The sequence below is a fragment of the Oryzias latipes genome, chromosome 4, assembly GCF_053564925.1.
Source record: "Oryzias latipes strain Hd-rR chromosome 4, Olatipes_Hd-rR_3.1".
NCBI classification, from domain to species: domain Eukaryota; kingdom Metazoa; phylum Chordata; class Actinopteri; order Beloniformes; family Adrianichthyidae; genus Oryzias; species Oryzias latipes.
Genome location: NC_136240.1, coordinates 6,004,281 through 6,028,914, shown reverse-complemented (window position 1 = coordinate 6,028,914; position 24,634 = coordinate 6,004,281). Strand labels below are relative to the sequence as shown.

At 43.7% G+C, this 24,634-nt stretch overlaps 1 protein-coding gene across 7 annotated transcripts in view; it reads left to right on the top strand.

Annotated features, from left to right (window-relative positions):
* suco (SUN domain containing ossification factor) overlaps positions 1 to 22,430 on the top strand; it is a 38,039-nt gene extending 15,609 nt beyond the window's left edge. Inside the window, exons 2-24 of one of the 7 annotated variants that reach the window (XM_078945625.1) lie at positions 494 to 608; positions 1,446 to 1,541; positions 1,773 to 2,101; positions 2,806 to 2,931; positions 3,201 to 3,378; positions 3,873 to 3,984; positions 4,959 to 5,086; positions 5,172 to 5,239; positions 5,329 to 5,436; positions 7,467 to 7,572; positions 8,488 to 8,508; positions 8,758 to 8,813; positions 10,217 to 10,308; positions 10,492 to 10,557; positions 10,868 to 10,951; positions 14,809 to 14,884; positions 14,994 to 16,310; positions 16,400 to 16,487; positions 16,560 to 16,664; positions 17,246 to 17,400; positions 17,660 to 17,751; positions 18,372 to 18,424; positions 20,036 to 22,430. In XM_078945625.1, coding sequence (XP_078801751.1) covers positions 494 to 608; positions 1,446 to 1,541; positions 1,773 to 2,101; positions 2,806 to 2,931; positions 3,201 to 3,378; positions 3,873 to 3,984; positions 4,959 to 5,086; positions 5,172 to 5,239; positions 5,329 to 5,436; positions 7,467 to 7,572; positions 8,488 to 8,508; positions 8,758 to 8,813; positions 10,217 to 10,308; positions 10,492 to 10,557; positions 10,868 to 10,951; positions 14,809 to 14,884; positions 14,994 to 16,310; positions 16,400 to 16,487; positions 16,560 to 16,664; positions 17,246 to 17,400; positions 17,660 to 17,751; positions 18,372 to 18,424; positions 20,036 to 20,569 — 4,105 coding nt within the window. In that variant the 3' untranslated portion in view covers positions 20,570 to 22,430. Of the gene's footprint in view, positions 1 to 493; positions 609 to 1,445; positions 1,542 to 1,772; positions 2,102 to 2,805; positions 2,932 to 3,200; positions 3,379 to 3,872; positions 3,985 to 4,958; positions 5,087 to 5,171; positions 5,240 to 5,328; positions 5,437 to 7,466; positions 7,573 to 8,487; positions 8,509 to 8,757; positions 8,814 to 10,216; positions 10,309 to 10,491; positions 10,558 to 10,867; positions 10,952 to 14,808; positions 14,885 to 14,993; positions 16,311 to 16,399; positions 16,488 to 16,559; positions 16,665 to 17,245; positions 17,401 to 17,659; positions 17,752 to 18,368; positions 18,425 to 20,035 lie in introns of all 7 variants that reach the window. The other 6 variants (XM_078945624.1, XM_078945628.1, XM_078945627.1 and 3 more) reach the window with 6 other exon arrangements.
* Positions 22,431 to 24,634: the final 2,204 nt, after the last annotated feature.

The window sequence follows — 24,634 nt, the reverse complement described above, 5'->3', positions numbered from 1 at the left end:
CCTGAACATGAAAGCAGAGGATTTTTAGAATACTTTACCAAACTTCCGAGAATAGAAAGAAACAGAAACCAGTTTGGATGGTTGAACATATTGTTATGTGGCTTGAGACTGAACATTTTTGTACTGTTTAGACTTTTTAACATCTCCATCCTTAGGAGACATTAAAGGGCAGACTTTCTGCACTTCCTGTTGACACACAAATGTTACAGCATGGTTTTCTTCTGTAGACCACGTGTAATTTTAGGGATGGCTGTGGAGGTCCGTCTGCTTACTGCAGGATGAGGTGGGGCACCATTACCACACGTTGGAAATTGAATACATAGGATTTTTCCTGCAGGAATAACATTTCGACATATGTTTACTACACTGTTGTTATGCTCCTCGAGGTACCCCTAGACATCAAATAGGGCATAACATAAATTGAGGGAACAGAAAAGAGCAGACGGGTCTTTGCATTCTCTCTGTTGACTGATTGTTCTGTCTGTTTTTTTAGGTACCCCAGTCAAGATGTGTATTGTTCAGAGCAGAGCTTGTCTGGCTCGGCTCAATCTGCCCAGGACGAAAAGCCCAAAGGCAGTGAGCCGGAGCAGGAGTCCTCACAAAACGAGGTATGTGGGGTTTAAAAAGATGGTATGACCCAAGATTACAGGGCCTTTAGGGCTGAACCATTAAAACATTTATTAGCCGTCATCGCTGCTGCTGAGGATGGTTGATGTTCATTCAGTTTTACTGACCTTAAATAGTAAAGTGGAGGTAGTGAATTTGAAGGAAGGGAATCAGGATATCCTGGATGGATGTGGATTCAGGTTCCTGAGCCAGTCATTCGATTGTAAAAAGACTTAAACAAACATTTGACTACTAATACATTGAACTAGTACTCATAGAGAACGTGCAAGAAAAAATGTACAGAATTTTTATCTAATAAAACGTGTCTCAGGGATGGAGTCTGTCGGGAGGTGTTTTGCTATGAATTCATGGTATCGGGTACAAAATGTTTTCTTTTGCCAGGTGTTTGATGAAAACACGTCTTTCTAAATAGCTGGAGGGTGTTTATTTAATTTTAAGGCATGTGATTTTGCCGCACATCACTTCTTAAAGGTTCTTTGGAATGAAAGAAAGTTCTGTTTGTGTGCAGCTGGTTGTCAGAGTGAAAAGTCATTTGTGGAAGTGAGTATTTGGTTTGAGAACAAGGGAAGAGGAATCCTTTTTTAAGCTTTAGTAGCAAACAGGCCTGGCAGACTGTCACCGGCCTCATAACGTGGCCTTTGTTCATGAAGAAGAAGCTCAGTCACATTCCCCGATACAAACAATAAAACCTTTATGTCCGGCAACTATACAAAATAATGCCATTTGGAATAAAATGACCTGTTGGAATTCTTTTTCATGAACGGTTGAAGTGATGAATTGTTTTTGTAAATATGATATCATTGTGATATTTCCCCGAGGCGTCAGAAAACTGGACAACACACTCCTCGTACGACGTGGGGTTAGAGTCTGAGAAAACTGCACAAGAAAATCAAGCAAGCGTACATCATGAACAGGTAAAGACATGCGAATCCTTTCCGGGACAAGTCTTACCCTTTGCCTCGTAGAAAACAGAAAGAACTTGGTTTTTTCTTGGCAGATTAAAAGATTAAAAACAAAACAAAAAAACAAAGGTCCGAGGAATGGTATTTACCTCCATGTCCTTTATACTCTGCTTTAGGAGTTCGTAAAAACTGATGAATGTCTTGATATGACCTGCTTGCAATTTATGTGTTGTCTCTTATTAGACTGTGAATCAAGCTGAAACTGCAGGGCAGGAGGCAAAGTCCAATGCAGATCCCGATGGTGGACCTGTTTCTTCTGAGCCAACCCAAGCCCCAAGTCCACAGATAAACCTAGAACTGCAAACTTGCACCCAAGAGAGTGACCAGGATGTCTTGGTGCCCCCCAACACAGAAACGCTACCAGCCCAGGACCAGACATCTGCTGAGGCTAAAGTCCCAGCAGAGACTCTCAGTGATTCCAATCATCCAAATCCGGTCCTGGACTCCACCACATCCCTAGATGAAGCTGAAAACATACCTACCTCAGAGAGTGCCAGCCCAGTCACTACAGGGTAAGCTCTTTCCTGTCCCAGTGTCCAGAGCCTTCTGACACTGGACATTGATCTGAACCAACACAAATCTTTCTGACAGGACGGGCTTTCTTTCCTTCTTGTAAAAACCAGTAATATCTCCTTCCAGCTGTGATCTTATGACATCGTTCTGCTGCTGCTGCTGCCTTTTATCCAAAGTTCCAAACTTTCTCGATTTTTGTTGATGACATTTTATTTCTGTTTCTGTTTTGTAAGCATAGATTTAATGTTGACAAAGTGAAAGCAAATCAAAGGAGCTGACGTTCAGGAGAGCATTTGGTTGAACTGGCAGCCAGCATTGAGGACTTTGGATGCACCTTATTTTTTCTGATTTTCTTAATGGAAATTCCTTCATGAGCCATACGTTGGACCATCATCCTTGTGGACATCCAACTTTGACTACACCTAGAAGAGCTCTTGTCTGGTGTAAACCTAAAACATGATGTTGGATGTTTGAAATCGTCAGTACATTTAGTATTGGGACATTTTTTTTAAATCAAAATTCTTGATGCTCCTCCAGCATCCAGCTTCTCCATCAATTCCTCTCAAACCCACCACCCTCCATCTATTCCCGCTTGCCTCCCACCCTCTCTTTTGTTCTGTTTGTTTTTGCATCCCATCCTCCTGTCTCTGCTCTCTCCAGTGTGAGGAGGTGTGGTAAACACCATGTCCTTTCTTCCCCTCAGTGCTGTGCGGGTTGCCAGTGCAGGAGATGAACTCCCAGTAGACAGCTTTGTCTGTGGTGAGCACTCTGATTCACAGTGCAGGGTCATTCCCCCCAAACTGGCAACCTGTGAGAGTTCTGTCCTCAGGTGAGTTTGTCCCTGCCAGGTACAAGCGGCAGCGCTCTGCTGTTCTCAGTCGTCAGATGCCGGCCATACACCTCACCCACTAATTCTCTTTGCTTGTTGGGATTGTTTTGCCTGCCAAGGACTGTCCAATAAAATGAACACTACTTATCTTTGGACCTGCGACCCACAATTTCTTGAAACTAATTTGAGTTCTGTATCTTTGTCCTTCCCCCTGTCCAATTTTTCTCCTTTTCCCGGCCCACCTCATTGGCTTAACGTATGAAAAAAAGTGTGGAGGAGACCGATTTAGAAGAAAAGCTGCCAAGCCAGAGGGACAGTCCTGATCCTGAGGCAGAGGTACAGTCCAAACCAGGACCCACAGAACTGGACCAGACACAACAGGAGCTGCAAGAGGGATTTGCAGAACCGCAGGGCGAAGGCAATACGTCCCACCACCACGAGGAGCAGGTCAGGAGCTCCATCATTGCCTTTTGCTCAAAAATGTGATCTTATTGGAAATGCAGTACATTAACTCTGGGCTGGCCTGGACCACAGATTTAGGCTGGTTTGGTGTAGTTAAGCCCTCTGTTAGCCCAACTTGGATTGTCTTCCGAACCTTTGGGGAAACTTTGTGCGCCTTGGAACTCCCCCAGTCTAGTGTGTTTGTGTGTGTGTGTGTGTGTTTTATAGTTAACAGAGGACTAAATGAATTGTACCTGGGTGTACCTGTAATTCAGTGTCAGAACTCAGACCACTAATCATTTTGTAGTGTCCAAACTTTATTTCTAGTTGAAGTCACCATGATTTTATTGCCATTGACTGGCAGATTATCAGATCCTGTAATATCATACAAAGTTGCAGTAATGATACTTGGTTTTCTTAGTGGGCATCATCAGCTGTGATCATCTTTGAGCCTGCCGGCTTTTTGACCACTCAATGATTGGGACGTTTTTATCTTTCAGGGGGAGGAGGCCAATACTGCCAAGGAACCGGATCCGTCAGTCCCGAGTAAAGAAGACATCCCCACCTTTGATGAGTGGAAGAAGCAAGTCTTGGAGGTGGAGAAAGAAAAAAGTAGGCGCAGACATCATTTAGGTGCACTTGTCTGAATGAAGACAGACACGTGACCTCCGATGTTGTTGAAGGCTTTTTGCAGCAGCAGATCATTGTGAAATACGTTATTTGATGGATTGTTTCTGCAGACAGTAGAGGTCTTCTTGTCATTTCTAGTCAGTATACCTTCCTGTTGCCCAGGCCTTCCTTAACGCTACCACTAATGCCTGCTTTGTTCTCTCCTGTCTCCTCTCCGGAGGCCTCCTCATTGTATTCACTTTCTCTTGATAGCTTTGTCGGTCTTTGCATGTCACGTGTAGTGTTCAGTGAAGTGCGTGCTTTCAAATGTTACACAACTTCTCTAGTTGTCCCTCTGAGGCAAAAACGTCTTCCACTCGACTCCAGTCAGGCAAAGATTCCAGCAGAGCTGGTTCCTTTAAAGAACTGAAACTATCTTAGGCTTTTATTTTACCATTGTACCTATCTCATGCTCATTCATTGACTTCTCTGGACAAATGTGCTTCTTCTCACCATCTAGTTATTCGCTTTTCTCTATTAGCAATAAGATAATGCTGTTGTTGCATCAAACCATCCTAAATGGTGTAAAAAAGAGCCAAACAAAAGTCATGGCTGTCGGTTTTCATCTTTAGAACAATAAAAAACTAAATAAACTCATTAGTGAAAGAAGTTCTTTCCAATTTCTGTTCTATTCAGTCTTCGTTAACCTCCACCTCCTCATTCCAGAAAAATCCACCGTTTGTTTGCCGGTTTTAAAGCGTAATTGTTCCTAAAGGCCAGATGTCATTAGATTCCTTTTCTGCTGTGGTTCACGGCTGCTGTCATCTCGTGTCTGGCTAGCTACCGCCTGCAGACGAGGAGCTACAGCTGTTCATAACAGTCTCTCTGCAGGAACCTCAGACATCGTCCTCAAACTGTACATTAAGCAAGGCTGTTCTGAGTGTAACGAACCTGACGCTGACCCTTCCTCTTTCCAGGTCAGACCCTCCACACTTCAACAAGCGGCAGCTCTCATCCGGTGAAGAAGGCCCAGAAAAACTTTAAGAATAACTATGCCTCTGTGGAGTGTGGTGCCAAGATACTGTCTGCCAACAGTGACGCCAAGGTGAATGTCTTCTGCAGCTGTTTAAAAAACCCTTTGAAGTGATATTTGATAGTGGATGCTAAAAAGGTATTTTCCTCATTTTCAGAGTACTTCTGCTATTCTGATGGAGAACATGGACCTTTACATGCTTAATCCTTGCAACAACAAAATCTGGTAGATTCTCTTAACATACTGAGGCCTGACATTTTGTAACAAGCCTGTATTTCCGCTTCTGTCTGAGTAAACCTTTCATTTCTTCTCAGGTTTGTCATTGAGCTCTGTGAGCCTATTCAAGTCAAACAGCTGGACATTGCTAACTTTGAGCTCTTCTCATCAACACCTAAAGACTTTTTAGTTTCCATTAGTGACAGGTAAGCTCTTTGTGCGTCCTACATGTTCAAGCAATCATTGGAGAAAAAGGTCCTCATGAAAATACAAACAGGACTATTTTGCCTGGAATGTGTTGAAAAAAAGGCACAGCAGTAACATAGAGACATTTTCAAGTTTGTCAATGCTGGGCAACAATTAAGACATTTAATTGACATTTAAAAAATGTACTTGCAAAATGTTCCACAAAAAAAAGAGATTAATATTGTTTGGTTCAGCCTCTAGTGTTCTGAACTTAACAGTCATGTCTGAGAAACAAGATGTTACGTCTAAAAATCTTCTTTGTGTATTCAATGAGTAAAACCAACAAACATTTGTTCTCGTATAAAAGATCAAATATGTCTTTGTGTTTGCACCTTTTCCTCTGTGTTCCTAGAGAGTTAGAATAGCATTGCAGAAGTAAACGGATACATGTTTAGCCTGCACATGCCTTCACAGTTTATGGCTGCATGATTATCATCACCCTCACACGCACACGCGTTAAAACATGCCCACATGGACTGCAGTGCAGCAACATGCTTGGGGTTTGGACGCTGTCGATCTTTGAGGCGAACTCTGTTGTTTCTTTGCACATTTTTTTTTTCATTTACTTTGTGATTTTGTGTATTTCACTTGTTTTATTTGTTAATTGGCAAAAGCTGGGTAAAACGTTTGATGAGCTCCCGCTCAGCTGCTCCATGTCTTGAGGAGGAGCAGAGCTTGGGCTGTTTATTTTGTCGAACGCTATTTTTGACACTTTCAGGCCACTTTGTCGCCACTGTTTTCTTTGCAGAAAAAGAAGGAAAGCGTGTTTGTTTGTTTTTTTTGGCTTCATCAATGCATACGAGGCAAACGTATTTTGTTCCACTTTTTACTTTTTGTAAAAATAACTAAACACAAAACTACAGAATGGGCTGCAGCGTAGTTAAAGGAAGCGCGCCACACACCAACTGAGCCCAGCAGCTTCAGCAGGAAAGTGGGCCTCACACTAGGTCAACAAAAATCTACAACAGTCAAGGAGGAAGTCTTTGCTCGCAAAACTGAAGCCCGAAGGAAAGAAGAGACAAAAAGACTGAATTTCACTCTGACGGTAAACGCTCACCAAAGTGGCACCCCCACGCCATTCAGCAAAGGACAGGTATGCCTTCCTGTGAATGAACGGGCGGATGGAAAGGAATCCAGACCACATTTAAGCTGCCTGAGATGCTGAACAAGGATAACTCTTGGATTTGTGTCTGAGCGCCGTTTCACTGTGTTCAGAATTTGTACCTGACCAGTGGATTACATGGCTGCAGCAGCTCCATAACCTTGACAACTTTGGCGTTATCAGATGTATGAAGCCACCAGATTTTGGAAAAATAACTGCATTGCAGCTTCATCATTTCTGTGTTAATAGTGAAGATGGATACGGATCAGTAACGCACCCGTTGCTGAGAGATGAGCATTTAAAAGCACACAGTGCCTCTGTTATGGGAAAGGCTCGTGTGGGACCCTTAATACCAGTAACAATCCCTAGACTGGATCTCACTGCTGCAACTATGGCTAGATGCATTGATCCACTTTGGCGGAAAGAGCTTCAAATGAACTTAATGGATTCTGTATTGTGGACAGATATTATGTCAGTGCTTGAATAAACAAATAAAGGAATGAATATAATAAATCTGTACGACACGCCTGCGCCTCGCCCCTTTACTTACTTTTATGTGTTTCTTAAGAGTTCACTGCAACCGGATGCCTGCAGCATGCCCCTAGAAACGAATGCATGGACATTTTCGCCTTACGGATTCACACTGGATAGTCTATGATCTTAAAATTCTGTGCAGGCCACCTGCCTGCCCCGTACAGGCTTGCCCGTTTTTCACCCGCAGACAGCCTGTATCCCCCCGTAAGGGCAGATGTGACTAAGACAGCATATCTTGAAATTTAACTCGGCTTTGGACAGACCTCAAGTGAAATACGTGCCAAGGATCACCTGTGTGTTGATGTAAATCTGTGGTACTTTTCACACTCATATTTTAACTTGTTGTATTTGCAGATATCCCACCAACAAGTGGGTGAAACTGGGAACTTTCCATGCCCGTGATGAGCGGATAGTGCAGAGCTTCCCTCTGGATGAACAGCTTTATGCTAAATTTGTAAAGGTGCTCAATTCTTTTCTTTTTTTTCACAGCTGCAATAGTGAGACTCAGTCATTTTGAAAAAAAAAAAAAACATTTGACCTCCTAAAACATAAAAACATTTGTCCCTAGCTGTGCAGTATGCTAAAGTTTCTGGAAATAGTTACCCATTCATTGACTTGTTCTGCTGCTTTCAGGAACTTTTGCTGCAGTTAGTTTTGTCAGTTGTGTAGAACAGTCAGGAGAAAGGCGGCAGAAGGCATTTTTCTTGAAATGAGGAAGTGAAATGAGGCTGGCATGCAGCACTTCAGATAGTTAAGAAGCTGGACGATCCAGGATTGCTTTCCCCTCCCGTGTTGGCCTATAGCAGTTTTTAACAAGTTCTGATACATTTTTGATTTTTTTTCTTCAAACTGTCATTTTTCTGTGCTGTTTTTCTGGCTGAAGAAGCTTCTCCCTGTTTTCCTATTGGCTCAGGTGTTATCAACGTCACAGTTGTTCTCTTTTCACATCCGTGTGCAGCAGTCATGTGAATGCGATGCAAACTTTCTTAATGTGTCTAAACTATTTCTGCTCTAGATCTTTTTACCTGACGAGTGCAGCATTTCTGTATGAAACGTCTCTATCATCTCTGCTCTGTTTGCAACAGTAATATTACTCTGTTGTGTCAATGCCTGCATGATGATTTCTCACTTGAAACATCCTAGTTCTTCTCTTTTTTTAAGTTTGTTTTCTATTTTCTGAACTTTGAAGTCTGTCCTGTGTCTGTAGTTTTTTTTGCAAAAGCATCTCTTCTCCTGAAATGTTAACATAATTGTGTATTTGCTTTGCTGGAAAGATGAACTTTTTGCTTTTGTTTGACTTGCTTGTAGCTTGAAGGAGTCTTCACTGACCCCTTTTGTTCTTTTATTTCTCTCTCTGTCCCTCCACTCACATCAGATGTTCATCAAGTACATAAAGGTTAGCACTCTTTTTCCACTGTCAGAACATTACATTTAAAAAAAGCTCTAAACACGACGTGCACCTCTTACTGCATGTGAAGTTAACACAGTAACACGCCTGGTTCCCACATCTGGGTAGTTCTGGATTTCCTGGGTGGTTGATGGGCTGTCGGATGGGGGGGAAAGGAGCACACTTTTGTGACTAACAGATACTAAACCAGTGGAAGTTGTTGTCCTAACTGTGACAGTGGTGTGTATTTTTCTGCAGGTGGAACTTCTGTCTCACTTTGGATCGGAACATTTCTGTCCCCTCAGCCTCATCAGGTACCATCTTCGGTTTTTAGAAACTCTTTTCATCCTAAATTTGTGTCCCATTTGCAAAGATGAGGGCAGTCTCTGCTGGACGGTTTGTCAAAGATCAGATTGTCTACATGCAGTTTTCTGTGTGTTGCTCTTTGAGATGCAGAGTAAAATAGAAAGCCTTTGTCTTTATGCAAAGTCTAATTACATTTAAAATCCTTTGCCTTAATCCTGGACACATAAGACAGGCAAAAATAGAATAAGAGAAGCAATTAAAATAGAATCAGGTTTGGTCTCTGCAAAACTGGAGTTCAATAAGTCTGTTTCTGCTGGTCTGTAGCTTCTTCCAGAAGACAGCAGGTTGAAAAGATGAAAACTGGGATAAGTGTTGTCCTTCAAGATGCTTCTGGCTCAGCTAAAACAGCAGGAGGTGTAGATGGAGGTTATTGTAGGCGGAGGGCAGCTGATGATTTTCTGTGCAGTGTTGGTCGCCTTCTCCACTTGTCAGCCTTCGTGCAGCTGGAGCGCCAAACTGACACGGCGTGGGTCACGCTGCTCTCCGTGATGGAACGATAGAAGGTCACCAGCAGGTTTGGGTGTAGTTGCTGCTTCCTGAGCTCCCTTAGGGATTGTAGCCGGTGCTGAGCCTTTTTGACCGGAGCAGAGGTGTTGGTTGACCAGGAGAGGTCTGCAGAGATGTGGACCCCGGGGAGTTTAATGGACCCCACCTGCTCCACCTGTTCACCATCGATGAACAAGGAAACGAGTCCGGCTGAGTTCTTGTTCAGTGCCAAGCTGTAGAATGCACTCTTCTCCCCTAGTTTCAGGACTTCATTACTGTCCTAAAACCGATGTTCTGTATTTTCCAAGCGCTGGCAGCAACACGCCAAGAAAGGTGACCGGCTACTATTCATGACGTCATCAAGTGGTAGTCAGGTCAGGATTTGAAGACAGTATTCTTCCAAATCTCTCTGTTTGGAGGCATCAATGTGGGAGTAGGGGGACGCAGGAGAGGTAGGGAAGCAAATCAGATTTGGTCCACATGGTCTTACTGGCCCAAATGTGGGAGGGGTCCGGCTTGACGTGCATTCTTGGTGTTGGGAATAGATCAGTCATGCCTGCTTTTTTAAGGAAGAAATGTCTGTTTTCACCCAAGTGCACATTTCCACTCATGGTTAGAGGAAAGGAGGTATTTTCTGAAAGTTTCGGAACCACAAAAGGCAGAGATCAGCAGTGAAGTGTTTGGTTTTTAGACAAATGGAAAGCATTTGGTTCAGCTTTACATTTACTTTAAATCTAGGTCATTTATTGGATTTTAGAAATAAAAACTGCCCTTTCTAGTGGTCGGTGGAACTACTGGCTTTTTTTGTGTGGTGTCTTTGGGTAACCCTGTTTGTGTGTGTGTGCGTTTGTGTGTGTGTGTGTAGGGTGTTTGGTACTAGCATGGTGGAAGAGTATGAGGAGATAGCAGATTCCCAGTATCCCTCAGAGCGACCAGAGTACCTGGATGAAGACTATGGTGTGTATAAAAACCTGTCATGTTTGAATCAAATATTTTGCTGCATTTAATTTGAAACCTTTGTAGTTTGCACTTTTTTAAAATCAAAAGACCTGAACTTTCCAGAACTTGAGCTGTACTTAACCTGCAGTAATAACAAGTTGTGATTTGTTTGATGATTGAATTCTTTTGTTTTCATTTTAGACTATCCTCCTGGCTACCAGCCTTCAGAAGACAAGATTTCCAAAAATCTGCTTTGTTCAGCAACCAGTATGTATGCGTGCACGCTTTCGCCCACACTACACTACAACTCATGACAACCAACTGACCACAAGAATTCAGTGCAGAAATGCCCTACAGTGTAAAAAATATTGCCCAACACTGACATTAGCTGCATACAGAAGCAGCTTTCTTGACTTGAGCTTGGAAGTACCATTGTTGTCATTTCTACATTCAGAAACCTTAAACTTTGTTCTTGTGCTCCGACGGTTGCTGAAGAGCAAAGAAAAAAGTCAATCTATCCTGTTTTTGTGAATTTTGGCCTGCTTGGTAAAATGTGTTGGCTTGTTTTTTTCTGTAGATGCCATTATTGACATGGTGAGCAACATTGCTGCTAATGTGCTCGGAGGCAAACCACGACCAGAGGGTGGAGCGGAGCTGGAAGGTAGGCAGACCTTACGCTTACTTTCATTTTTTTCTTGAGCTTCTCTTTAATATTTTTAGCTACCAGAGTGCTGAACAGTTCAGACCTTTGAGATCTTTTTTTAGTTCTAGGGATATGTGTAGTCCAATGTGATATGTGCGCAGTAGAACGAGCTGTATGTGCAGTAGAACGTAATAGATGTACAGTAGAACATGATGTGTGCAGTAGAACGTAATAGATGTACAGTAGAACATGATGTGTGCAGTAGAACGTAATAGATGTACAGTAGAACATGATGTGTGCAGTAGAACATAATAGATGTACAGTAGAACATGATGTGTGCAGTAGAACGTAATAGATGTACAGTAGAACATGATGTTTGCAGTAGAACGTAATAGATGTACAGTAGAACATGATGTGTGCAGTAGAACGTAATAGATGTACAGTAGAACATGATGTGTGCAGTAGAACATAATAGATGTACAGTAGAACATGATGTGTGCAGTAGAATTCAATGTGTTCCACTGCACACAGAAGACAGCAGTTCCCTCTGCCTGCCTTAAATTGATTGATTTTTTTACTAAGCTTAGGAAGAGGAAGACAAAAGAGCATTGAAGTCTTTCTTTAGCTGCAGAACATTATAAAAACTCTAAGAATATAGAATGGTCTATTATCATTTAAATACTCTAAAATACTGAATGGGGGGTTAGAAATATGTCCAAAATATGTTGTGTTCAGTTCAGATCCACCAAAGGAAAAAGTAAATGGAAAAGTCAGTCAAAGTCCAAAAAAAACCTTCCTGGATGCTTCAGACTCACAAAAAGGAAAGGTTTGGTCCCGCAGCCTTTTGTTTGGAAGGGGTGACATGGAAGGGGTCAAGGGAGACTGCTGGACCTTCACAAAACTTTACAAAACTTGGTATGATTGCATTTCAAAGTCGGTTAACACTTCACACTCACTATTTGGCACAGTGACAGGGGAATGATGATTTGGGCTTTTTATTTAGCCACAAGACTTTAGGATCTTGCAGTTGACCATGAACCTTCTTTTACTGAAGCAAAAACGAGACCGTGTGTGTGTGTGTGTGTGTGTGTGTGTGTGTGTGTGTGTGTGTGTGTGTGTGTGTGTGTGTGTGTGTGTGTGTGTGTGTGTGTGTGTGTGTGTGTGTGTGTGTGTGTGTGTGTGTGTGGGTGTGTGTGTGTGTGTGTGTGTGTGCGCGTGTGTGTGTGTGCGCGCGCGTGCGTGCGCGCGCGTGCGTGCGTGCGTGTGTGTGACCTGAGGCTTGCTCAAAATCAGTTCATTCAGCCAAACGTTGGCTTGAGCAGAAGCAACACATTTAGATCAAGACAGCTGATCGGGTCAATCCAGAAATGTGAACTCCTGTAAGTCCAAGATGCTGCTGAACACATAAGATCTCCTAATATGTCAAAGCATATGTGTTGTTGAGAAAAAAGCTTCTTTTCACTATTGAAACATTACAATTCCTCCTGGAAATGAGTTATTTTGCTAAAGGTGGCAGAGCCTCTTAGCATCTAAGATTTGTAATCATTTCTCCTCTAAATACTGAATTCAGGCAAATCTATTTAACATGTCAGATTCAATTGATCACATGTGATATAAAATGAAGTCAAATACCAGACTGGGCGGAAGACTCTCTGAACCATCTTCATCTTTTTCACGTGAATGAACATCGTCTGTGTTTGAACAGCAGAATGAGGTCAAACCGGTTTTTACAAAACAAGCCGTCAGTTATTTCCAGACTTACCGTAGTTTTCAAATATGAGTCAGTTGTTGGACGTTTACACCAGGATGTACAACAGGTGTTTGAGAACAACAATATCCTAATTTATTGTTAGTAGTAGGGGTGTAGGGAAACATAGATAGATAGATAGATAGATAGATAGATAGATAGATAGATAGATAGATAGATAGATAGATAGACACTTTATTAGTCTCCCAAAGGAGAAATTCAGGTGTCCAGCAGCAAAACACTCACAACCACACACAATAAATAAAAATAAAATGACAGTTCATAAAATAAAATATCAGTTCATATTAGGCAGGTTCATTAAACAGCCTGATAGCTGAAGGGACAAATGAGTTTCTAAATCGCTCTGTCCTGCAGCGCAGTGAAAGGAGCCTATTACTCCGTGTGGCCCTCATCCTCTTCTGCAGCACAGTTCCCACCGAGTCCACCCTCCTCCCCATCACAGAGGCACACCTCCATATCAGTTTGTCCAATCCACCTCGATTCTCCCTCCATCAATGATCACTGGTTGGTGGGAGGACTTCCTACTAAAGTCAATGATCATCTCCTTGGTCTTTGATGTGTTCAGCACAAGACCATTGTCCCTGCTCCAGGAGGTGAATCTGGTGATGAGCTCCCTGTACTCACTCTCACCCCCTCCCTTAACACACGCCACAATAGCAGTGTCGTCCGAATACTTCTGGACATGACAAGCTGCAGATGCATAATTAAAGTCAGCAGTGTAGGGTGTGAAGAGAAAAGGCGATAGTACAGTTCCCTGTGGTGCTCCGGTGTTGCTCATCAATGGATACAATCAAGCAATACAGCGATGCATTGCAATGTTTTATTGGGCGATACTTGTATCAATTTAAAATGCTGTCAGAACGATATTTATTTATTAAATTATTTCTGAGCGTCCTTCAGCGTCTGACTTTTGTTTTCCACAGCAGAGAACACGGAGGCCGTTTGAGCAGCTCTACACTGAACCAAAACAACAAGATCTTGCGAGAATCCGCTGTGTGCTGCCAGTATCATATAAAAACGCACATTGTGGTGCTTTGTAGTGAGCTCAGATAAGATCAAGTGAGATGTATCGTGATACGTATTGTATCTATTGCCAATACACATAACCCTAGTATGTAGTGGTTATTTGTGTTGTGTCTTTAGCACTTTCTCAGGTCTTTAGTACATTCTAGGCCTTGTAATGTTTTATTGGACAAAGGAAATACTAAATGTCTGTAAGAAAAGCTGGAAATGGGTCAAAAAGAGGTTGTTTGTCAGTGGTTTGGACTGAGATTCTTTAACTGGTTAGCACCTAAAGAAAAACTCAGCTCTTTAGGAGCTGAGTTACAAACATCAGCACATAAGGTAAATTCAGATGAATGTTTTCTCATTGAAATTCCGCATTTTTAAAATCTTTATCAGAGTTTCTAAATGTATGAAAATGTGAGATTTCATGCAGTCCAGATGATTCTGCTGACATTATTAGATGACATGAAAACAACGTTTCTACACTTTGGTGCGTAAAACGTGACAAGCAGATGTAAAAACATGCCTTCAGCTAGATATGATCAGTGTCAGAAGAAACTGAAGTTAGATTTTACCTTACTAAATATGAGTCATCTCGGCAACGTTGTGGGTTTTCTAGCTGCGTTTTTCTGCCACCATGTTGTTACATGAGCTGCTTTAGGAGGAGGCGTTTCTGCAGCCTGAATGCTCGTGTGTTTGTGAGTTTGCTACCACAGCCAGATGTTTCTCCTGCTGCTGGCAGTTCTCCGGCAGTACTTTGGCAGCCTCTGTCTCCATCTTTAGAAAAAAAAATGGCGCTGAGTACCACAGAGGTGCACGGACATAAGTCGTCTTACTAACACTGTTGGCGCTTTGTCCTTCTGCAAACGATTATCAAGACAAATATTTGACATGGAACTTAGAGCAACTTGGTGTACCTTCTAAAGAAGGTCAGCTGTAGGGGGTTAGACTGGGGGTTTTCTGCCTTCGCAAACCCCTCTGTGCTGAGCACATACCCCCTACAGACTGTGAGATGGGGCCCTGCTAAAGGATCGAGTTCCCCTCACATGGTGGCCACGTGTTTTGTGTCCTGTTTTGAGTGTTTTTTTAATCTTTTCTGCAGGTAATGCAACAGCTGGGAGTAGTGCAAAGGAGGAGGACACGAATACTGTAGCTACGGCTCTTGATGAATCCACAGTGTAAGGACAAGTCAACCTCTGTCCACAGGGTTCAGTGTGTCCCGCAGAGACACTTATGATCCACTAAGTTCAACACTTTTACCTGAGTCTTCCTGTTTTTGCTTTACAGACTGGTTTCCAAAAGCTCTGAGGATTCTGCGGCCCAGGACATCTCTCACACCTCCAGTGACTCGTCTTCACTTCCTCCCTCGTCTGAATCTGATGAGGATAGACAGATTGTCACTTTGGTCGAAGAAGAGGAGGAAGATGAGCCCAAGCAGTCTACGGTCACTCTGATGAAGGAGGACGCAGAGGAAGAGGAGACAGACGAGGAGAAAAAAAGACAGGAAGCAGATTGGAAAGAGTGGGAGAGCCAGTTGTACTGTCCTTTGTCCTTCTTCTCCTCGCTGTCTCTGTCCTGCTCAGCCACCCTCCCGGAGCTGCTCCTTCGCTGGTGCTCTGCCAGGGTCGCCAAGGAGCGACTGCGAAGTCTCAAGAGGAGAGGCGATCGCCCTCAAACACACACCCACCCAGATGTGGACACACACCCCACTCCATCGATCACTGCCTCTGTCCCAACACCTCCCCTGGAATCCCTCCCGCTAACAGAAAAGGCTCCTGAGCCAGAGGAATCTGACAGGATCTATGCTGAGGGGGGGGCTGTGGGTGAGACCCCCAGCACAGACGACCACCCAAGAACTATCACTCCCGAAGCTCACAGCACAGAGCCCGTTATCCTCCTGGAGCCGAGCAGAACCTCCAGCATTCCCCCACACACTTTCACTGACATCCAAGGCTCCCTGACGCGTCCCACCCCAGAGAAGACATTATTACCCCCTCAAAGAGACGGATCCAGGGTCTCTGTAGCCACTCCCCCCCTGGAAGCTGCCTTGATCTTGGAGACACAGCAGACCAGCAATGCTACCCCCAGTCCTTCTGTCAGCTGTGCTCCGTCGTTCTCGGAAACCACAGTTTCCACTGTCAGCGAGCAGCCCACCCAGACGCCACCCACTGCACCGAGACCTGAAGACCTCCAAACCCCTCCCACTGACCTGCCAGCAACCCCCCCACCAGCTGATGGCCACTCAGAAACGCTGAGGTCAGGCACAGACACCAGTGAGGACAGACAAAGTAATAAGGCTGCTCAGGTCCTCATAGAGGGAGACCCACTTCCCCCGTCGGGTGAGCCCCACCGGGGGGAGGAAGCTGTGGAGGAGGAGCTGCTGAGCACCAGTGGGAGCAGCAACACGCAGCGTGCAGCTGCTGACTTCTATGCAGAGCTGCAGAACGCAGGGGACTACAGCGGTGGAGCGGTGAGCGGGAACGGAGGAGCGGTCCATGGGTCCAGTCAGAAGGAGAGCGTGTTCATGAGGCTGAACAACCGGATCAAAGCTCTGGAGATGAACATGAGTCTGTCCAGCAGATACCTGGAGGAGCTCAGCCAGAGGTCCGTCTGAGCACAAATCCTAAACCTGAAGGAGCAATGTGTGTGTGTGTGGGTTCATGTGCTAAGATGTTTGCGTTGGTGTTTGCTAGGTATCGTAAGCAGATGGAGGAGATGCAGAGAGCTTTCAACAAGACCATCACCAAACTGCAGAACACATCCCGCATCGCCGCTGAGCAGGTCGCAACCGCTCAATAGAAACAAATCCACATTCAGACCTGAACTGACCAGCTGCTGGTGTTTTCTGAACAGGACCAGAAGCAGACCGACTCCATCCAGCTCCTGCAGACCCAGCTGGAGAACATCACCAAACTGATGCTTAATCTCACAGCCACCGTCACCCAGCTGCAGATGGAGGTAAACGAACCCGCTCCTGTCCTTTGGCCTCAAATTCAGTTCATCACTAAAGTATGGCCTTGTGGTCTGAGATCTCCTGCCAGGACAGAGAATAAAGTCATAGAAGACTAGACTAGATGTTGCTTTGACTTCTAAAATAGAAAAATAAGCTGTTCTTATTAGTTTCCAAAGGCGTTTCCACCCTCGGGGATATTAAAATATGGCAAGTTTTTCCAAAGACTTACAGAAATTTGGACGAAAAAGATCAACTATTATCTCATTTTCATGTAGTGTCGTAGTGGAACGAGTATCACAAATGGTTGCCTTTTTGAGCAACCTAACCATTACTGTTTACCATGATGGAAAACATTCATTTCAGTAAAGTATGTCAGACAGGAAGCAAAGCCACACAGAATCTTTCATTCTCGTGTAGTCGTGTGTCGTCTGTGTGTTTTCCCTTTTGTCTAAAAACCTTTTCATCTGCACTTTGAAGTTGTTTTGGATTCTGCTCCAAATACTCGGGCCGGCCTTCCCCGTGAGCGCAGTCTTTTCCTCAGGTGTCCTGCGTTCACCTGTGGCTCATGGATTTGTTGTACCTGCAGGTATCTGATCGTCAGAGCTATCTGGTGGTTTCTCTGGTTCTGTGTCTGCTGCTGGGGCTGCTGCTGTGTCTGCAGTGCTGCCGCAGCTCTACCCCCAACTCCCCCACCAACGCAGATGCCCTCCCCAAGAGCAACAATTACCCCAGCCCCAAGAGGTACGCCCGTCTCTCTCAGATACATTTGCGCTGAAAGCATGGGCCGTTTCAGTTCCCTCTTTTTGGTATTTGAATCTCCCGGAAATGCTTGGCGGTTCTCCGGTCTGTCACCGCACACTTCCTGGAACCTTTTGGATCTCTTCCACGCTAGTCTTTTCCGTTTAGCCAATGTTGTCCCTCCGGTCCTGCAACTAACGCCTGAAGCTCAAACAGCGGCAGTGTGAGTCACTCATGTGGGTTGTGTTTCTGTGTTTGTCAGATGCTTTTCCTCCTATGATGACATGAACCTGAAGCGCAGGGTGACCTGTCCACTGGTTCGCTCCAAATCATTTCAGCTTCCTTCTTCAGAAGGTAAGACGTCCAAATGCTGACATGTGTGTCCCGCTTGTCCTCCCACGGACTCCTTTGTCCCGTTTTGTTGGTCCTTCCTGCAGGATTCTAGAACAGTCTGAACTAGGTCAGCATCAAATTATGGCAAATCTCTGCCATTCGCTCCTTTTGAGTGGAGTCCAGTCCGTCTTTGTCCTCTCCCGTGTTTGACTTGACACCTTCCCAGTTTCCCTCAGACATTAAAGTTATGAAACAACGCACGGCTTATGCAACAGGGAGGAGCCTGAACCTCCCCCTGCTGGCCATTCTGTTCTGACTGAGCGTGCCTGTTCCATTTGCCCTTGAGGCTGAAAACCTGTCACGTTCCCCTCGGCTGGTTTGTGCCGTTGAGTACGGCGCTCCTTCCCCAACATGCAGATGTATGCAGTGGAATTACAGAGCAGTGCTTTGCTCCTGCTAGATGTTTGTGTTCAGAAATTAAACTGTTTCTAGCTGAAAGTTATAACCAACAATGACAACTTTGACTTTTGTATTTTGTCTTCAAACTACTTGCAAAATCATGTAATGTTTTTTTTTCCATGTATTGTTTTCCAGTTTGCCATTCCATCACTAATCCGTCCCCTCTCTCCCCTCCCCAGTAGGTCCCGATGACTTGTACATAGTAGAACCTCTAAGGTTTTCTCCAGAGAAAAAGGTACTGTGTCTGTTACGTAAGTGCTGTGTGTCCTCTGCTGTCACTTTGTTCTGACAGTGTGTTTAGTAGAGCAGGGAACTGACTTGGTCATGTTGCAGCAGCGAAGGCAAAAGTTAAGAACTGCTGAGACTCAGCCGAACTCTTTGATGTCACTGGTGACGCCAGCTCTTACAACAATGTTTTTCCATGGTGTTCCATAGAAGCAGCATTGTGGAGTAGGGGTGTAGGAAAAAATCCTTTCGACAATGCATCGCAATGGTTCATTTGGCGATACTTGTATCAATTCAAAATGCTGTCAGGACGATATTTATTTATTTAACTATTTCTGAGCGCCCTTCAGCGTCTGACTCTTGTTTTCCACTTAAACCCCACAACCGCTAGTCGGCAGCATCGCCTACTGAGCCTCTTTGAGCAGCTCTACACCACACAAAACTACAAGATGTGCGCTAAAAGGCAGCTTGTTCTGTTGTTATGAGACATGAAATACTTTGTTTTTACTTGGGATGGGTACAGAACTGAAACTCTGTGCCATGTTTCTGTCAGTAACATATAAATAAGCGGGTTGTGGTGCTTTGTAGTGGTTCAGATAAGAAGGAGTGAAGCACTGCAGCTTCACAGCAGCTAATGCACGGAGCATCAGGCAAATGCTGTCAGCAAACGGACCAAAGTTCTGCAGAACCTCACAGCAATAGATTCTAGTTCAGCGACCTGATGGGTCAGAGTGATGTGTACAACGCTCTGAAAAAAGACCAACGATGTGGTGATGACTGTTACTAGTTTACTTCTACGTGTGAGAAAGTGGAGCTGCACAGCAGACTGTCATGGAAATAAAGCATCTTAGTCACATTAAAGCAACTTTCCATTCATCCTGTCATGCTGCCTCATCATCACACTTATTGTTTCTAGAAAGACCTGGCGTTTTCTTCCGCTTTATTTTTGAAACACCATTCAGGCTCCTGAACCGTTTAAAAGAACTGGAGAAGCTAAATTAAGCAATGTTGAAAATAAACAGCACTTTATTTTCTCAATCATACTTTTAGAACTTTATTGGTTAAGGTGCATTAATTCCTTTTTTTTTTCTTATACAGAAAATTAATTGTTGTAAACATAAGACAATGTTGACTGTTCCTTTTAAGAACAAATATTTTTCAAGTTACCAAAATAAAAGCACTATAAATTTGCTTGGGTAAAAGCAGCTAATAAATGACATACAGTTGCAGTGCTCAACATTGTGATCATTAAACTGAATTTTACAATTTTATTACAGTGAAAGCCGTATTGATATTCAGGTAGAGTCTTTTCTAAGTCATGAATAAAAAAAAAAAGAAAAGAAAATGTTTTCTGGGACAATATCGCGATATGTATCGTGTAGCAGGATACGTATCGAATCGGCTGACTCTTGCTGATACACACCCCTGTAGTGGAGTGGAAATAATAAGCATAACTTTCTGTAAAGTCTACTTTTTCCTTATGTTTACTTCTTCCTTCCCTGTTAACCATTACCATTCTCGTCTGACTAGTTGGTGTAAAATCATTGTCTAGCATGATGATCAGGTCTCTATGGAAACATTTTCTTTATCTCGGTTGTGTTTGTGTTTTTGGTTTTTCCAGAGAAAGCGCTCCAAGACAAAGTCCCTGGACAAAGTAGAGACCTTGAAGGGGTTTGATCCCTCTGCCGCCTCAGCAAATGGAGGTCCCAAGTGTAACGGCTTTCACCAATGCCTCCCTCCATCACCACCCCCTTCTCTACCACCTCCCCCTCTGCCTGCACCCCCTCCACCTCCAGAAGAGGCGTCATTATTGCCGCCCTGTTTGCAGAACGAGATCCCCACAGAGACGAGCAGTTGCAGCTCCTCCACACATTCAGAGGAGTCGTACACCAGCCGCCTTCCTCCTCCCTCTCCCACTTTCCCCTCCGCCGGCTTGTGCAACGGCCACGCTCTTCCTTTTCCTCCCAGCCAGCCTTCTGCCAAATCCCGTCAGGAAAAGCGCTCGATGAAGCGGCGGAAGTCTAGACAAACAGACCTGCATTTCCCGCACATGCCAGGAGGAGGCGCCCTGCCTGCTCTGCAGCAGTTCATGAAGGGAAACAAGGAGATGAGTGTGGGGACTATTCGGGTGTCCACGCTCTCTGGACATGTTTAGAAGGTCACACGTCTCATTTATGACCTTCTGCAGACTTGTGAGGCGAACAGATCTTAACAGATCCCAAAGAACGACATTTCCCATGAGCACCCATTGAGATGAAGTGGGTGTGGCCGCATTGGTTCAGATTGTTCAGCCCTCATTCACTCCAGTCAAAGACCTGTTTATGGTGATGTGCCTTTATACCTGTTTTACACCTTGTTTTCTTAAAATCCCTGTATGTATGTTGAAGTGAAAAGGTTTTAACACGAAAATAGACACTATGGGTGTCAGAACATGTCGGATCCTTTCTGTTTGATAAGCACATGATTCTGATGATGGAGATTTTTCCGTCTCTGAGCAGAGGGAGTGGCGCTGGCTTCAAGCCCACACTGTTGTGACTCAGAATGCTAGAACTGTGAAGCATGACATCTTTTTCCTTCTGTCTTCTGTTGCCAACATCTTTTCTTCTTCATGCTGCTTTGGCTCTGTAAGGACTCCACACTCGTTCATGGACCACAGTATTAGACTTTGTCCTGAGTCTCTCTGATGCTTTTGCACTGTCTGTCTGTCTGCCTGTCTGTCTGCCTGTCTCCAGCCAACCACAGGAGCTGAATGAAGAAAAAGCATCGGTCGCAGCTTTTCAGTTTTGCATCTCATGAACCTCCTGAAGCAATACAGTGTCTGCAGATCCTACATGATGAATCATTCCCCTTTTGCTGGGTCCAAATGTCTTTGTTGGTTTGCGACTGAGGAAGAGAGCTGGAAGCTGCTTTTATTTCCCTCTTTAGAAACTCTGCCATCCTCTCTGTCTTTTGACATTCTGTGGTTCTGGACCTTCAGTCAGTGGAACCAGCTGCTGTTGAGTGGACTGCTCTGTGGGAGCTCATCGAGTGGGACAGTTGATGGTTTACACATACGACTTCTGAGAGTCTGCAGACGAGCCTGACACGCCCCTTTTTATTTATCTATTTATTTATTTAAAGAACAGATGTTCCAGTCCAGGCAACTGGTTTGCCAGTATCTCTGTCCTTCAGGTCTGCATTAGTTCACTGGTGAGGTTTGTTATAGACAAATATTTCTCAGAGGTACTGACATGGGATCTCTTTCACATGTTCTCTCTAAAAATGCTTGTATTGTTTGGGCCATAACTGCCATCATCCAGCAGATGAAAGGCATTTAAATTGTGTGTTGAGTAGGACCATCACACCGCAGCGTCTGCTTGTATGGAGCTGCTGGGTCTTTGGTGGCAGTGCTGTCCTCTCTTCTGCTCTGAAGGCGTGGTGACGAGACTCTCCTCCAGGGAGTCTTGTTTGTCTGTCTTTGTTTATGATGAAGCTCGGAGGATTTTCGGTTTGCTTTCTGACTGGCTCCATGTGGTTGTTTTCTCTTTCATAACTGCAGCCTTTGCTGCTTCTTCTTTTCCACAGAATGACTTGTCGACTTCCTGCTTGCATCTGCCACTCCACCCTTTGCTAACCTGAATGCGTTTGTATTTTCCTCGTGGGCCTTCTGCTCACATCATCACACTTCACTTTGTTGTTGGTGTTTTAAGCACAGAAAGAGAATGTGTCAATAAAGGGAGCGTAGCTTATTCTGATGTGAAACACTATTATTGTGATTGTTCCACAGAGGGACAGCCCTTTCCCCCCTCATCCGTTTGGACAATGTTGTCTAAACCTTTTATGCTTGTCCGATTGTTTTGCTTTCCAGAGACCACTTCTCATTCTGCACTTTCTACGAATCCTCATGTCTTGTTTGGGGGGGGGGTTCTACCTTCTCTGTGAGCTGCACAGTATTTTTCAGCAGGAGAAAGTTACAACACAAACTGTAGTGCCATTAGAAACTGTGAATTCTTTCAAAATAAAAGCTTTTTGTTCTGTGTCGTCTTTCAATTTGTCCTATGTTAGTATGGAAGTTTAGTCATTTAAAATACAGGAGTTTTTAATGTACAATTTGAAACATATTTGCATCGTAACATTTATTTTTTTGGTATCGAATCTCAAATGAAAATGCATTTTAGACCTCAGTGGGAAGGGCAGTTTGGTCATGCATTTTTCAACTGATGATTCATTAGATCCCTCCGTAAAGAGGGCTAGAGTGGTCCCAAGAGCTAAGCTGTAAAACCCCAGGTCACTGAACTTGCAGCATCATCTCTCTGGGAGGAAAAGGGGCCTGTGCTTGTGTGAGAGGTACCGGTTAGATATAGTTGGGCTCACCTCCACGAACAGCCTGGTCTCTGGACTCTCTACCATTCTGGAGTTGCACATGGTTGGAGGTGTTGGGCCAGTGTGGGCTAGCTTAATAATAATAATGGATTGGATTTATCTGCGCTTTTTAAGACACTCAAAGCCCTTGCAGTGTGTCCATTATTCATTCACTCCTCATTCATTCTTGGTGACGGTAAGCTAGTGTTGTAGCCACAGCTGCCCTGGGGCAGACTGACAGAGGCGTGGCTGCCAGTTCACGCCTACGGCCCCTCTGACCATCACCGGGATCATTCATACACATTCACACACCAGTGGAGCCACACTGGAGGCAGGGAGGGTGAAGTGTCTTGCCCAAGGACACAATGACATGACATGAGCTTAACTGCCAAGTTGTCGGAGTTCACCCCGAAGGAAGAATAGGGTCATGTCCCTTCGCCTTCAGGTAGGGGATAGGTCTTTGACAATAAGTCCAGTGCTAATAAGTCCAGTATTATTCTATAATACCACTAGTGTTTAAGTCAGAGTCATGATAACTGAATGTGTGATACATATTGCAAATCCACACTGTATCCTTCATTTTAATGTTGTAAAAATGACAATATCTGCTGCCTCAACCTTAGACATATGAGAGTTCAAGAAGTACAAAAGTGAAGATGGAAAAATATTTAATTGAATTGGAGTGATGAGAATTTTTGTATAAACAATTGTTGAGTTGGATAGACAAAAGAAATTACGTTGAATAAATTTAACTCAATTACTTGTTACCAATGTATTTAAGGTGGATGAGTTGTGTGTGTGTGTGTGTTTGGTTTGGACATGTTCAGAGGAGGGATAGTGGATATATTGGTAGAAGGATGTTGGAGATGGAGCTGCCTGGCAGGAGGGCAAGAGGACGGCCAAAGAGGAGATATATGGATGTCTTAACAGAGGACATGAAGTTGGCTAATGTTAGGGTAGAAGATGTCCATGACAGAGTGAGGTGGAAAACGATGATTCGCTGTGGCGACCCCTGATGGGAAAAGCCGAAAGAGAAAGAAGAAGTTGTATGTGTGTATGTATGTATGTATATAAAATATAAATATATACATATATAATATATATATCTATATAATATATATAGATATGTATATATAAAAAACTTGTAGACTTCTCTGACAGGACCCAGAACAGTCATCCCTGTCTGCTGCACACACCAGATTCTCTCAACCGTTCTAGTTGCTCACGTTCTATTTCATTATTTTAAAGGGGCTTATTTTTATCAAAGTATTAAAATAGTTAAAAGGGATTTATTTCATCAACTTTACTTAATCATTTTAATGACAGGTTCACTTTTGTCTTAAAATTGTGGTTAAATATATTATTATCATCTTACCACACACAGTTGCTCATCTCCTTCCTGGTGTGGGAGCTCTGTGGCCTGTTCGATTCAGACATCGGCGTGACACCGGCAGGCAGTCTTCTGCTCGCCAAATGTCCTTGTCCGCCCACCGGACGGTGATTGAGAAATCTATTTATTTATAATTTTTCTATCGAACAACTACAACACAAGACATGGCTTCACAACATAAAACAATTTTTAAATTATTACAATCAAACAGAGCGGGCAATTGCAGCATTAAACATCTAAAACAAAACTGATTAAATAAAAATAGATCTGAGCAAAGTGAAGGATACAGCAAATGGTGTTTTTACATAACTACAGATACAAAAGGGAAGTTTTCAGTCGACTATATATCATTTTTACTTTTGGTTCCTTAAGGAGCTTTGACGATTTCAAATATAGTTTGAATTCCTTTGCAAATAATCTTACTTTTAGGAAGGTTTACATAAATGTATATTTGTGTATGTGACATTTTGCAAGGAAAAGGATTATGTT